Source organism: Erythrolamprus reginae, chromosome 13 (genome assembly GCF_031021105.1).
Source record: "Erythrolamprus reginae isolate rEryReg1 chromosome 13, rEryReg1.hap1, whole genome shotgun sequence".
Taxonomy (NCBI): Eukaryota; Metazoa; Chordata; class Lepidosauria; order Squamata; family Dipsadidae; genus Erythrolamprus; species Erythrolamprus reginae.
This window is the reverse complement of record NC_091962.1, coordinates 330,114-342,779: the sequence shown is the minus strand read 5'-3', so window position 1 is coordinate 342,779 and position 12,666 is coordinate 330,114. Positions and strand designations below refer to the sequence as shown.

The window sequence follows — 12,666 nt, the reverse complement described above, 5'->3', positions numbered from 1 at the left end:
CTCTGCCGCCGTTGGGAAGGAGAAAGTTGGTGTAGCTGCTTAGAGGGAACAAGACGAACCACTGAGGGAAGGAGCCCCCCCGAAACTGCCGGTATTGCAGCCACCCCCACCCTTCCTACAGCTTGGAGCACTTAGATTAGAGACTGGGAGGCTGTTTAGTGGGCGGCCAGGATGGGCGTGTCAGATTCCGACTACCATTCCTTCTCACCCCGTCCCCTCAGATCTTGTAGCATTTCGGATAATAAACAAAATTTTCTGTGGCTGTTCGGTATCCGAATTTTTGTTCAGATACCGAAGCAAATTTTTGCCGAAAATTTTGTTCGGTATCCGAAATGTATGAGAACTAAAGCGTTCGAGTACCAAGGTACCACTGTATATTACTATATTTATAGCAATATATAGCAATATAAAAAAGCAACCTTGGCAACTTTAAAACTTGAGGATTTGTGGCTGGCTGGGAAATTCTGGGAGTTGAAGTCCACAAGTCTTACAAGTTGCCAAAGTTGAGATGCCTGACAACAGCGATTGCAACTTCCGTCTCTAAACACAACGTGGTCATAAAGTGAGAGGCCTCCTCCCTTCTCCCGCCAGCCTCGCCGCTCACCGCTGCCTCCTGGCTTTCTCCAGCTGCTCCTGCAGTTGGGCCACCTCCTCGGTCAGAGCCTCGACCTGCCGTCCTTTGGCTTGCAGCTCCTCCATCCACGCCCCACATGACTCCGGACGTCTCCTGGAGCTGGACCGCTTGAAGATGGCCGTGCTTGGCTTCACCTGCAAGAGAACCCCAAGTCAATGCGGCGCACCGGCTACGTCAGGCTTCGCTCCTTCCCTGTCCCTCGGCTCCGGGGTGGCAAACTAAAGCTTCCAAGATAGCTTCGGTCAGGTCAGCTTCAGGGTTGACAGCAGAAGTGGGTTGCTACCGGTACGGTAAAGGACGGCGCACCATTAGCGATTGCTGTGCTGCGCACGCAGATCCCGGTCTCTTGCGCATGTGCACATCCCAGTGTGCTTTTGCTTCTGCGCATGTACGGGAAGCAAAATCTCGTGAGGCGACAAACACGTGAAAGAGATTTTTGCTTCTGTGCATGAGCAGAAGCAAAAAAAATCACCGAAATCTCTCACACACAGTTATCCCCTCAAAAAAAGCATGCTGGGATGCGTGAAAGCACATGCAAGAATGCCAAAGCACAGCGCACCGGTAGCAACAATCATGAGAGTCCACCCTTGGTTAACAGGCTAATGGTGCCGCCGCGAGGATGGAAGTCCCCCCGATGTCTGCACTGCCCTTACCCGCAGCTCCTCCAGCTCTTCTTTCAACTTCCGCATTTGCTGCTCCGCTCTCTCCCGTCCCTTTCGCTGCTTGGTGACTTCGCCCACCAGGTTTTCGATCCGGAGCTCCAGCTGCGGGAAGAGAAGAGATTTCTCTCGAGTTCTGGAGCAGGGGGTCCTCCAAACTTTCAGACCTCAGGGAGCACTCAATTCATAATTTTAAATCACGCTCAGAGGTAGGTTGCAGCCTGGTGGTGCGCCACTCTGGTAGTGGCCCGCTGATGATGCAATTTACGGCTCCAGTCCTGTCTTTGCCGGTCCGTGTGTGCCACCATCTTTCCCCCCCTAATTTTTGGCTATTTTTTTGACTCTCTGAGCATGTGCAGAAATAAAATCATTCCCCTGCGCATGAGCAGAAGCAAAATCGTGCTAGGGGATGTGCACACACAGACAAGTAGTAAGCACACAGAAATGTTGTGAAGCGCACACAGCGCACAGGTAGGAAAAGGTAAGAGGAAGCAGCCCCTGATCTCACGGGCCACTAATATGATCTAATGACTGGCTGGCTAGGAGTGGCTAGGTGGACTGGGTGGGAGTGGCCAGCTTGATATCACTCACGTCAAATGGTGAAGAGTTGGGCTCTGAGCTTGGTGGGTTTTCTTGCAGGTGTTTCAATACCAAACTAAGTAACATCATCAGAATTAGATGGCATACTAATTTTAATTTTATATACCTGTGTTGCCCTGTCAACATTGGTGGGAATGTCCTGGTGGTTCCTTGCTTAGGTTGTTGTATTGCTGTTAACCTCTTTGTCTCAGTTGTCCAAATGACACTTGTATATAAACAAGGAACAAGGAACAAACACCACTCCCTTTAACAATGATGATGTTGCCTAGTTGGGTAATGAAACGTCAGTAAGAAAACAGCAAAGCTCAGACAGCATCAAGAATCCCACAGTTCAACCCTGTACTACATTTTCCTTTATTCACTGGGTGAAAAAAATCCCTTCTCCAAAGGCTATTAATCAACAGAAAGCTCTTGGCAAAGATGTTTAAGGACAGGTCAGTTAAATGTTGGAAATATTGTCAGATATCTGGTTCGTATTTATTTATTTATTTATTTATTTATTTATTCATTCATTCATTCATTCATTCATTCATTCATTCATTTATTTATTTATTCGATTTTTATGCCGCCCTTCTCCTTAGACTCAGGGCGGCTTACAACATGTTAGCAATAGCACTTTTTTTTAACAGAGCAAGGCTATTGCCCCCACAACCTGGGTCCTCATTTTACCCACCTCGGAAGGATGGAAGGCTGAGTCAACCTTGAGCCGGTGATGAGATTTGAACCACTGACCTTCAGATCTACAGTCAGCTTCAGTGGCCTGCAGTACAGCACTCTACCTGCTGCGCCACCCCGGCTCTTATTATCATATGTGGTGAACATGCCCCAAGGGGAAAAAATATTGGAGAAAAATACACACATGATTGGAAAAAAATGATAAAGCAACATATAGATTTAAAACCAGAAATACTTTTGTTGGGCATTTTACTAGATAAATATAACAAAAGGAATACATATTTGATTTTACATGTATTATCTGCAGCTAGAAATTTATTTGCACAATAATGAAGAGATCCTTGGAGATGAAAATGTGATTTCAAAAATATCAGAATGTAAAGAAATGGATAGATTAACACAATTAAGGAAGAAGAAGAAACCAAATATTTTTTTGACATGGGACTTATTTTATCAATGGCTTGCTAATAAAAACAGAAGTTAGAAACATGTAGGTAAAAGAAAAGGACTAATGATACAAGGGAGGTTTGTTAAAATGGATAAGCAAACATTATTATTGTTGTTGTTATAATTATAGAACATATTAATGTAATGAATATTGTTTACTTCCTAAAACTATTTGCACCCAGCCAACATACAGTTTAATTAAACGCAGAGCTTTTAACTTTTAGAACAGGTGCTCTGGATCCTTGGGAAGGAGTCCCAAGGAGTGAGAAACATATGTGCGTATGTGTTTGTATGTGTAAGTATGCATGTGCAGAGAAGAAAGTGCCGGTACCTCCTTACGCCCACTCTCAGTACGGGCCAGCTCCTTGCGTAGCCCTTCCACCCGTCGAGCCGCAGCTTCTGTCTCTTCCAGTCGTTCCCTCAGCAGGCGTGAGTGCCGCAGCAACTGGGCCTGCAGCTCCCCACATTTGGCCTCGGCGCTCTGCAGTTCCTCAGCCGTCTCCTGATGGCGCTCCTGCTCCTCTTGCAGCTCCCAAGCCTGAGCTTGTAGCTGCTCCTGCAACTCGGTCTGACCCTACCGTGGGAAGAAGTCACTGTTAGCCCTGGACCCGAATACAGTGATACCTTGTCTTACAAACTTAATTGGCTCCGGCATGAGATTCTTAAGGTGAAAAGTTTGTAAGACGAAACAATGTTTCCCATAGGAATCAATGGAAAAGCGATTAATGCGTGCAAGCCCAAAATTCACCCCTTTTGCCAGCTGAAGCGCCCGTTTTTGCGCTGCTGAGATTCCCCTGAGGCTCCCCTCCATGGGAAACCCCCCCTCTGGACCGCTGTGTTTTTGCGATGCTGTGATTTCAGTGAGGCTCCCCTCACTGGGAAAACCCTACCTCCGGACTTCCGTTGCCAGTGAAGTGCCCGTTTTTGCACTGCTGGGATTCCCCTGCTGGGATTCCCATGCAGCATCACAAAAACACAGAAGTCCGGAGGTGGGGTTTCCCATGGAGGGGAGCCTCAGGGGAATCCCAGTCGTGTAAAAACGGGTGCTTCACTGGCAACGGAAGTCCAGAGGCGGGGCATCCCAGCGGCGGCGGTGTTTGTAAGGTGAAAATAGTTTGTAAGAAGAGGCAAACAAATCTTAAACCCCGGGTTTGTATCTCGAAAAGTTTGTATGATGAGGCATTTGTAAGACGAGGTATCACTGTACCTGGCCATACAGCAAGCTCCATCTGGGTTGCCGCGTAGTAAAAAACATGGGAACTAGGCACTGACGGGGCATTGAGAGCCATAGAAGAGGCTCCATCTGGGTTGCCAAGAGGTAAAACACAGAGGAACTAAGCACTGACGGAGCATTAACAGCCGGACAGTAGGCTTCAGAGGCTGCACTTCCTGAGAATGCTCAGGAAGATAAATTTATCTCAGCATCTACTGTTGTCCTACTACCGCAGCACCATTGAGAGTTCTTGACATACGGCATTCTAGCTTGGTATGGGAGCAGCTCTGTAGCGAACAAAAAAGCTCTACAGAGAATTATCAAAACTACCCAGAACATCATTGGGCTCCAGCTACCTGCCCTGGATGACGGGGCCCAGGGGAAGAGCCTTCTCTGTGGCGGCCCCGGCCCTCTGGAACCAACTCCCCACAGAGATTAGAATTGCCCCCACCCTCCTTGCCTTTCGTAAGCTGCTTAAAACCCACCTCTGCCACCAGGCATGGGGGAATTGAGATGCTCTTTCCCCCTAGGCCTTTACAATTTTATGCATGGTATGTCTGTATGTATGTTTGGTTTTTATAATAATGGGTTTTTAACTGTTTTTAGTATTGGATTATTATTATATGCTGTTTTATTATTGCTGTTAGCCACCCCAAGTCTCCGGAGAGGGGCGGCATACAAATCCAATAAATAAATAAATGAATAAATAAACAAATAAATAAATCTTCACATCTCGCTGTTCTAGGAAGGTGCATACTATTCTCAAAGACTCTTCTCATCCTGCTTACAATCTCTTTGAACTGTTGCCTTCTGGCAGAAGATACAGAACAACTAGAACTCGGACCACACGTTTCCTGAATAGTTTTTATCCCAGAGCTATACTCGCACTTAACAACGGACAAAGGGTCACCATCAGTGAACTGTTGGACAATATTACTCGGTTTGTCATGTAGATGGTTGAGTGGTTCAGGGTGGGGAATTGGTAGTGGGTGGGACTTTTATTCTATTTTTATTCTATTTTTTATTCTATTTTTAAATTTACCTATTCTGATTTTATGTGTGGTGGGACTGGTCTCTGGGTGTCACACGACTTTCGTTGCCAATGACAATTCATTGTTTTTGACAATGACAATAAATTTATTATTATTATTGTTGTTGTTGTTGTTGTTGTTGTTGTTGTTATTATTATTATTATTATTATTATTATTATTATTATTATTATTCATCTGGGTTGCCAAGCAGAGAAACATACAGGAATCAGGCACCGACTATATTCTGGACCACTTTCTGCTGTCCCCCAGCAGAATCAGTGGTCCAAATTATTTTATTTTATTTTTCATTTAAATTATGCGCAGATAAAAAATTGCATTCCACAATGTTGAACTTTGCCTTGCATCAAAACCACCTAGGTTTGAGCAGCCCTATGTGATATGGACAACACTAAACCAAATTTGCATTGCCCGTGGTAGATATGCAGACCCCTCTATAAGTGGGGCAAAATACCATGATTGAATTATGGCCACATGGCCAAAAAACCCCCCAAACTATCCAAAATAGAATCTATAATGGAGACTTTGCTAGTTTCCTGTCTGTGATAAATGAAGTAAAAATTATACTTGTAATTTAGATGTACATTTATAATACTTGAAATGTTATACAGTGATACCTCTACTTACGAATTTAATGTGTTCCGTGACCAGGTTCTTAAGTAGAAAAGTTTGTAAGAAGAAGCAATTTTTCCCATAGGAATCAACGTAAAAGGAAATAATGCATACGATTGGGGAAACCACAGGGAGGGTGGAGGCCCTGTTTCCTCCCAGGAGATTCCAAGAGAGGCCACACAAAGGCTTCTCCCCACCTTTTCTGGCTCTCTTTCCTCCCAGGAGATTCCTAGAGAGGCCCCACGGAGGCTTCTCCCTGCCTTTTCCAGCCCTGTTTCCTCCCAGGAGATTCCTAGAGGGCTCCACGGAGGCTTCTCCCTGCCTTTTCCAGTTACAGTTTCAGAGGCTCGGGTTTGTAAGTGGAAAATGGTTCTTGAGAAGAGGCAAAAAAAATCTTGAACACCCGGTTCTTATCTAGAAAAGTTCCTAAGTAGAGGCGTTCTTAGGTAGAGGTACCACTGTATTTCATATTTTGTATTTTGATATCAAAATACAATGTGAATCCATCATACGATAAATAAATGCACACATCATTCCCTGGTCATCTCTTGGCTGGATTATTCCCTGGTCCAATTCTCATTATTTTAATAGTTATTTTTCTTAATGTTAACTGTTTTTATATTTACCCATTGACCATTTTGTAAGCTGCCCAGAATTGCTTTACTGGTGTGATGGGTGGCAGATTAATGTAATAATTAAATAAAAATAAAATTTAATACCTTCTCTGTGCTTATGTGACCAAATAACTTTAAGAAAAACAGAATCCACAGCATTCCTTGGGGAAAGCAGAGATTGGGGTTCACCTCACCGGTTCTGAGTATGTTGCCCATTTTGTTCAAACTCAAAACCGGATAGAAACAGGAATATGATCCAGTCAGTTTCAAAATCCTGTCTAGACAGTTTCACGGTACTGATTAGCAAACTCAAGTGGCCAGTCCTGCTTACCAAAAAGTGCATTTTTCTTTAGGTTGCTTTGAGTAAATGAAATGAGGAGTTTATATCTGGTTTTGTCCAACTTGGCAACTTTTAGATTCTTGACTTCAATTCTCAGAATTCCCAGAATTCCCCAGACCGCATGGCTGGCTGGGGAATTCTGGATGTTGAAGAACAGCATTTTAAAGTTGCCAAAATTGGTAAACCCTAGTATAGTAGTACCCCTAGATACGAGCATAATTGGTTCCATAAGGGAGCTTGTATCTCGAGGCAACTCGTATTCTGGAACAAATAACTTTTTCCCCCTCGGAGACAACCAAAAGCAAGGATTCTAACCAAAAGCAAGGATTCTTGCGCCACCTAGTGAACGCTCGGCTCGTATCCCGAATTTCTGCTCGGGAGTAGAACAGAAATGTCTCTCCCCTCCTAGCTCGTATCTGGAAATACTCGCATGTAGAGCAACTCGTATCTAGAGGTACTACTGTATATGAGTGAAAGAATAATTGAAATGATGAAACATGTTATTTTATTTTGCCTCTTTATGCTCTTCAGGCATTGTTATTGTTATTGTATTGTATTGTATTGTATTGTATTATATTAAGTATAGTATAGTATAGTATTATTATTATTATTATTATTATTATTATTATTATTAATTAGATTTGTATGCCACCTCTCTCTGAAGACTTGGAGCGGCTCACAACAACAAAACAGTACAAGGAAAGCCTCAGCGAAATCGCAGCATCGCAAAACCACGGAAGTCGGGAGGTGGGGTTTCAAGGACTTCCGTGTTTTTGCAATGCTGCGATTTCGCTGAGGCTTGCCTCGCTGGGAAACCACACCTCCGGACTTCCGTTGCCAGCGAAGTGCCCATTTTTGTGATGCTGGGATTCCCCTGCAGCATCGCAAAATCTGGAGGTGGGGTTTCCCATGGAGGGGAGCCTCAGGGGAATCCCACCAGCGTGAAAACGGGCGCTTCGGCTGGCAAAAGGGGTGAGTTTTGGGCTTGCACGCATTAATCACTTTTCCATTGATTCCTATGGGAAACATTGTTTCGTCTTACGAACTTTTCACCTTGCGAACCTCGTCCTGGAATCAATTAACTTCGTAAGACAAGGTATCACTGTATTACCAAATATCCTGATTTGTTTGATTGCAACATCTTATTGTCAGATCAATCTGATTTCATTTCCTTGTCTTCAGTCTGGGAAATGCCCTGGGGTACCAAGGTTGCTTCGTATACCTGAAGAGCATCCTTCTTCTCCTGTTCCAAAAATGTCACCCGGTCCTCCAACACCTTCACTTGACACAACGCCACACGATTGTGATACTGTTTCTGCATCTTGTCATTCTCCAGCTGATTTTCTGTCAGGCAGGAGAGAAAGAGAGGAGGAGAGAGGGAGGGAGGGACAGAGAGAAAGAGAGGGAGAGGGAGGGAAAGAGACAGAGGGAGAGAGAAAGAGAGAGGGAAGGAGAAAGGGAGGGAGGGAGAGAAAGAGAGAGGGAGGAATGGAGAGAAAGAAAAAGAGTGGGAGAGGGAGGGAGAGAAAGAGACAGGGAGAAAGATGGAGGGAAAGAGAGAGGGGAGGGAGGGATGGAGAGAAAGAAAAAGAGTGGGAGACGGAGGGAGAAAAAGAGACAGGGAGAAAGATGGAGGGAAAGAGAGAGGGAGGGAGGGATGGAGAGAAAGAAAAAGAGTGGGAGAGGGAGGGAGAGAAAGAGATGGAGGGTGAGAGAATGGAGGGAAGGAGAGAGAGGGAAGGAAAGTGAGAGGGAGGGAGGGATAAAGAGAAAGAAAAAGAGTGGGAGAGGGAGTGAGAGAAAGAGAAGGGAGAAGAGAGAAGGGAGGGAAGGAGAGGGAGGGAGGGAGGGATGGAGAGAAAGAGGGGAAGAGGGGGGGAGAAAAAGACAGAGGGAGAGAGAATGGAGGGAAGGAGAGAGAGGGGGGATGGAGAGAAAGAGACAGAGGGAAGGAGAGAGAGGGAGGGAGGGATGGAGAGAAAGAGACAAGGAGAGAGAAAGAAAGAAAGAAAGAAAGAAAGAAAGAAAGAAAGAACCTTAATATCCAACTTAATACAGCATGCAGGGCACAGGTAGTCCTTGACCTCCAGGCATTTGCTTAGTGAATATTTGAAGTTACAGCGACACTAAAAAAGTGACTTATGATCCATGTTCGCATTTACGACCACTGCAGCGTCTCTGTAGTCACACGCTTAATGTGGGAATCGATCCCTTTTTGTGGGTCTGCTGTCATCAGGGAAGCCGGGTTCACTTAACAGCCCTGTTACTAACCTAATAAAACTGCAGTGATTCACTTAACAACTGTGGGCAGAAAGGTAGGAAAAAAGGCAAAAACTCATGTAACAACTGTCTTCCTTAGCAATGGAAAAAATTAGGCTCATTTATGGTCGTAAGTGGAGGGGCACCTGTCCTTCGCATCAGACACAATACAAGCAGGGGTGGGCAGCAGGCAGAATGGGGTGGAACACAGTTCCACCGGTGGAAATGAAGATGCGTGCGCAACTCCAGCTGATCGTCAGCTGTCACTTCCTGGATTACCGGTCTCGGCTCAGCTCTCCTTTTTTCCCCTGCTGCTGCTGCTGCTGCTGCTGCTGCTGCTGCTGCGTCTGTGCTCCTTGCTTTTTTACTCTTTCCTCCTTCCTGGCCTTGGACGAGCTTCCATCTCTCCTACCCGGCTCCCCTCCAGCCTCACATGGCCCCCTCCTGCCTGAGGTGGAAGCAGAAAGCGTGGGTGGAAGCGACGCTGGCAGCATTTATGCTTCTGGCAGCACTTGTTCGCCTAGCTACCCAGCCTGAGGCAGGGGGGGGGAACCCAGGAAGGAGAGCGCGGGAAACACCAAGAAAATTGTCACCCCAGCGAGCGACACTGGTAAGGTTGTAAGTCGAGGACTTAACAGTTCACTTGAACGATGATGATCGTTCAAGCCACTCCCACCTGGTGACATGGCCAGCAAGCCACTCCTACCCAGTCACAGGACCATTAAGCCACACCCACCAAATAAGCCACAGTGTGGCAGTAAAAATTTTGGCTGCCTATTACTGAATACAAGTACAGTGTTCCCTCGATTTTCGCGGGTTCAAACTTCGCGAATAGTCTATACCACGGTTTTTCAAAAAATATTAATTAAAAAATACTTCGCGGTTTTTTCCCCTATACCACGGTTTTTCCCACCTGATGACATCATATGTCATCGTTAAACTAATAATTTTGCAAATAAATAAAAATAATAATTATTGTTAATAAACAATTATGTTTATAAATATCAGGATCACTAAGTGTCTTATTCAATGGTGAGTACCAGTAATAATGGTGAGTAAATGGTTGTTAAGGGAATGGGAAATGGTTTAAAGTGTTAAGGGATGGCTTGTGATACTGTCCATAGCCAAAAATGGTGTATTTACTTCCGCATCTCTACTTCGCGGAAATTCGGCTTTCGCGGGTGGTCTCGGAACGCATCCCCTGCAGAAATTGAGGGAACACTGTATACAATTGTGTCCTTTGTTTGACAAGGCAGGCTCTGTCATTGACATCATGTAGCTTTTACCAACGTTCCTGCAACAACAGAGAGACTATTCAAGGATTTCTTGCACCAAGATGAGAGTAGAGATTTCTTGAATAGTGCCTCCCCCCAGGGAGGTACAGAGCAATGCCAGGGGGGGGGGCGCATGTGACCCCAGGGAACAGGGTTTTTTTTGCACCGAACAATAGCACACAGTGCAGAGCAGGAGATATGAAGTGCAGATAACAAACCCTTAAGAGACACCATGGAAAAAGATTTAACAGGGATGAGTAGAAAGGAGGAGAGAGACGGAAATAATGAGACAAAGCTAAATCTCCCGGAAGCTATAATGAGGAAATATGGTGAGGAAGCGTATATAGCGCTTGGCTTCACTGTGAGTACAGTGGGTGACAAGGAAAGACTAGTATGTTTGCTGTGTTTAAAAATGTTGGCAGCGGACAACATGAAACCAAATAAATTAAGGCATCACATTACACCTCAATCATACTGATAAGCTGCTTGAGCTTTTTCAGCAAAAATGTGCTGAATATTGCAAACAATCTTCCTGGCAGAGAATGGGGGGGGGGGGGGGAACGGGACATGAAATGCTTACTTCTTCCTGGAAGGGGGGGGGGCGCGTAACAGAAAATAATTGAAAAGCACTGCTCTAAAGTGACTTTAATGTTAAGATTTACTTTTGGCGAAACCAAAGCGACTTTTCTTGGCAATCACAGATAAAGCAGTGTATTAGTAAACCTCTTTGGGGTAATGATTTTCTTTTTTCTTTTTCTTTTTCTTTTTTTTAGTTCTCCTGCCCAAGATCGCTTAGTGGTCTCCCATCCAACTCCTAACATCATCAAATCCCTTTGTAACTTAATTTTCATTCATTTTTTAATTCTCAGTTTTAGATAAGGTCGATCAAAGACTGCTCTTCCTTGTTCTGGACGGTAAAAGCTCGCGTTCCCCTTCTTCCGTGCAAAATGATATTTTAATAAGTACCTGCCAGTTGCCTCTTCAAAGTAGCCACCTCGTTTTGGAGACTTCGGATCTCCGCGTCCTTGGCCGAGGTCTTGGAAGGGGATCTCGCCAGAGAATCTGTACAGGGCAAGTGCAAGGGGGCAGAGGTAAGAGATCTCCCGGGGATTTCTGGATTGCAACAAATCCAGAGAGGGGAGCAGTGCTCACACAAATCCATTTCGGGGTTGGCAGTGTGCCCTAAACCATAAACAAACCCGAAGGGATGGGGTGGCCTTACTCGCTAAGCAAAGCCAAACAAATCAAGCTTGACATGTTGTGCAAATGCTGTTCCTGTGTCTTGGGTTCAAGCCTGATTCAGTGGGTTGTGTAAATCCATTTAAATGAAGAACCGGTGGAAATTCTCGTGAGTGGGTGGGGTGATTAACCTGACTCTGATTACATTTCTCATTCTCAGGTCATCTGATCCCAAACTAATTGTCTCCAATGTATGTCGCCCATCAGGCTAGAAAACCAGGATTGGAGGGGCGGGGCCGGGTGGGGGTTGATGAGCCGGGGTGGGGCAGTAGGTAGAGTGCTGTACTGCAGGCCACTAAAGCTGACTGCTAGATCTGCAGGTCAGCAATTCAAATCTCATCACCGGCTCAAGGTGGACTCAGCCTTCCATCTTTCCGAGGTGGGTAAAATCAGGACCCGGATTCTGGGGGAAATAGGCCGACTCTATTCAAAAGTGCTATGGCTAACATGTTGTAAGATGCCCTGAGTCTAAGGAGAAGGGCAGCATAAAAATCAAATAAATAAAAAATAAATGTTTTTGATACTACTGGTGTGCTATGCATCAGTGTTCCTTCCAATTTGGGGAGGGGGGGTGGGCGGAAAAGTATAGTGTCTGAGTGGCAGTCCCTTCGGGACTGGGCGGCACAGAAATAATAAACAAACAAACAAACAAACAAACAAAAAACCCACCCTGTTTTGCCTCAGAGAATTTCAAAATAAAATACTGTACTGTACTGTGTGTCTATAACAGTGAGCTCATAATAGGGCAACTCTATCAATATCAAAATGCCACTTAAATAGTTGAGCTAGTTTCAAACTAGATTTTGATTTTCTTTCTCTCTTCCTTACTCCCATTCTTTTTCTTTCTCTTTTCCTTCCTCTCTTTTTTCTATCTGTTTCTCTCTCTTCCTCTCTTCCTCTCTCTCTCCTTCCCTCTCACTCTTTCCCTCTCGGCTTCTGGGCAGGTTGATGATGATTTTTAAGTGAGCCATGGCTCACTGCTCAGCTTAGAGGGAACTATGCTATGCATGCATCTCCAGCATTAACACATGCACCTGAGTGAGATTTTGTT

The 12,666-nt window shown here is 45.0% G+C and overlaps 1 protein-coding gene across 1 annotated transcript in view; it reads right to left on the bottom strand.

The window, feature by feature from the left end:
- CDC42BPG (CDC42 binding protein kinase gamma) overlaps positions 1-12,666 on the bottom strand; it is a 118,777-nt gene that overhangs the window by 51,106 nt on the left and 55,005 nt on the right. The window contains exons 11-15 of the mRNA XM_070766526.1: positions 11,343-11,438; positions 8,066-8,187; positions 3,347-3,589; positions 1,288-1,398; positions 605-768 (exon numbers count right to left, since the gene is read on the bottom strand). Coding sequence (XP_070622627.1) covers positions 605-768; positions 1,288-1,398; positions 3,347-3,589; positions 8,066-8,187; positions 11,343-11,438 — 736 coding nt within the window. The remainder of the gene's footprint in view (positions 1-604; positions 769-1,287; positions 1,399-3,346; positions 3,590-8,065; positions 8,188-11,342; positions 11,439-12,666) is intronic.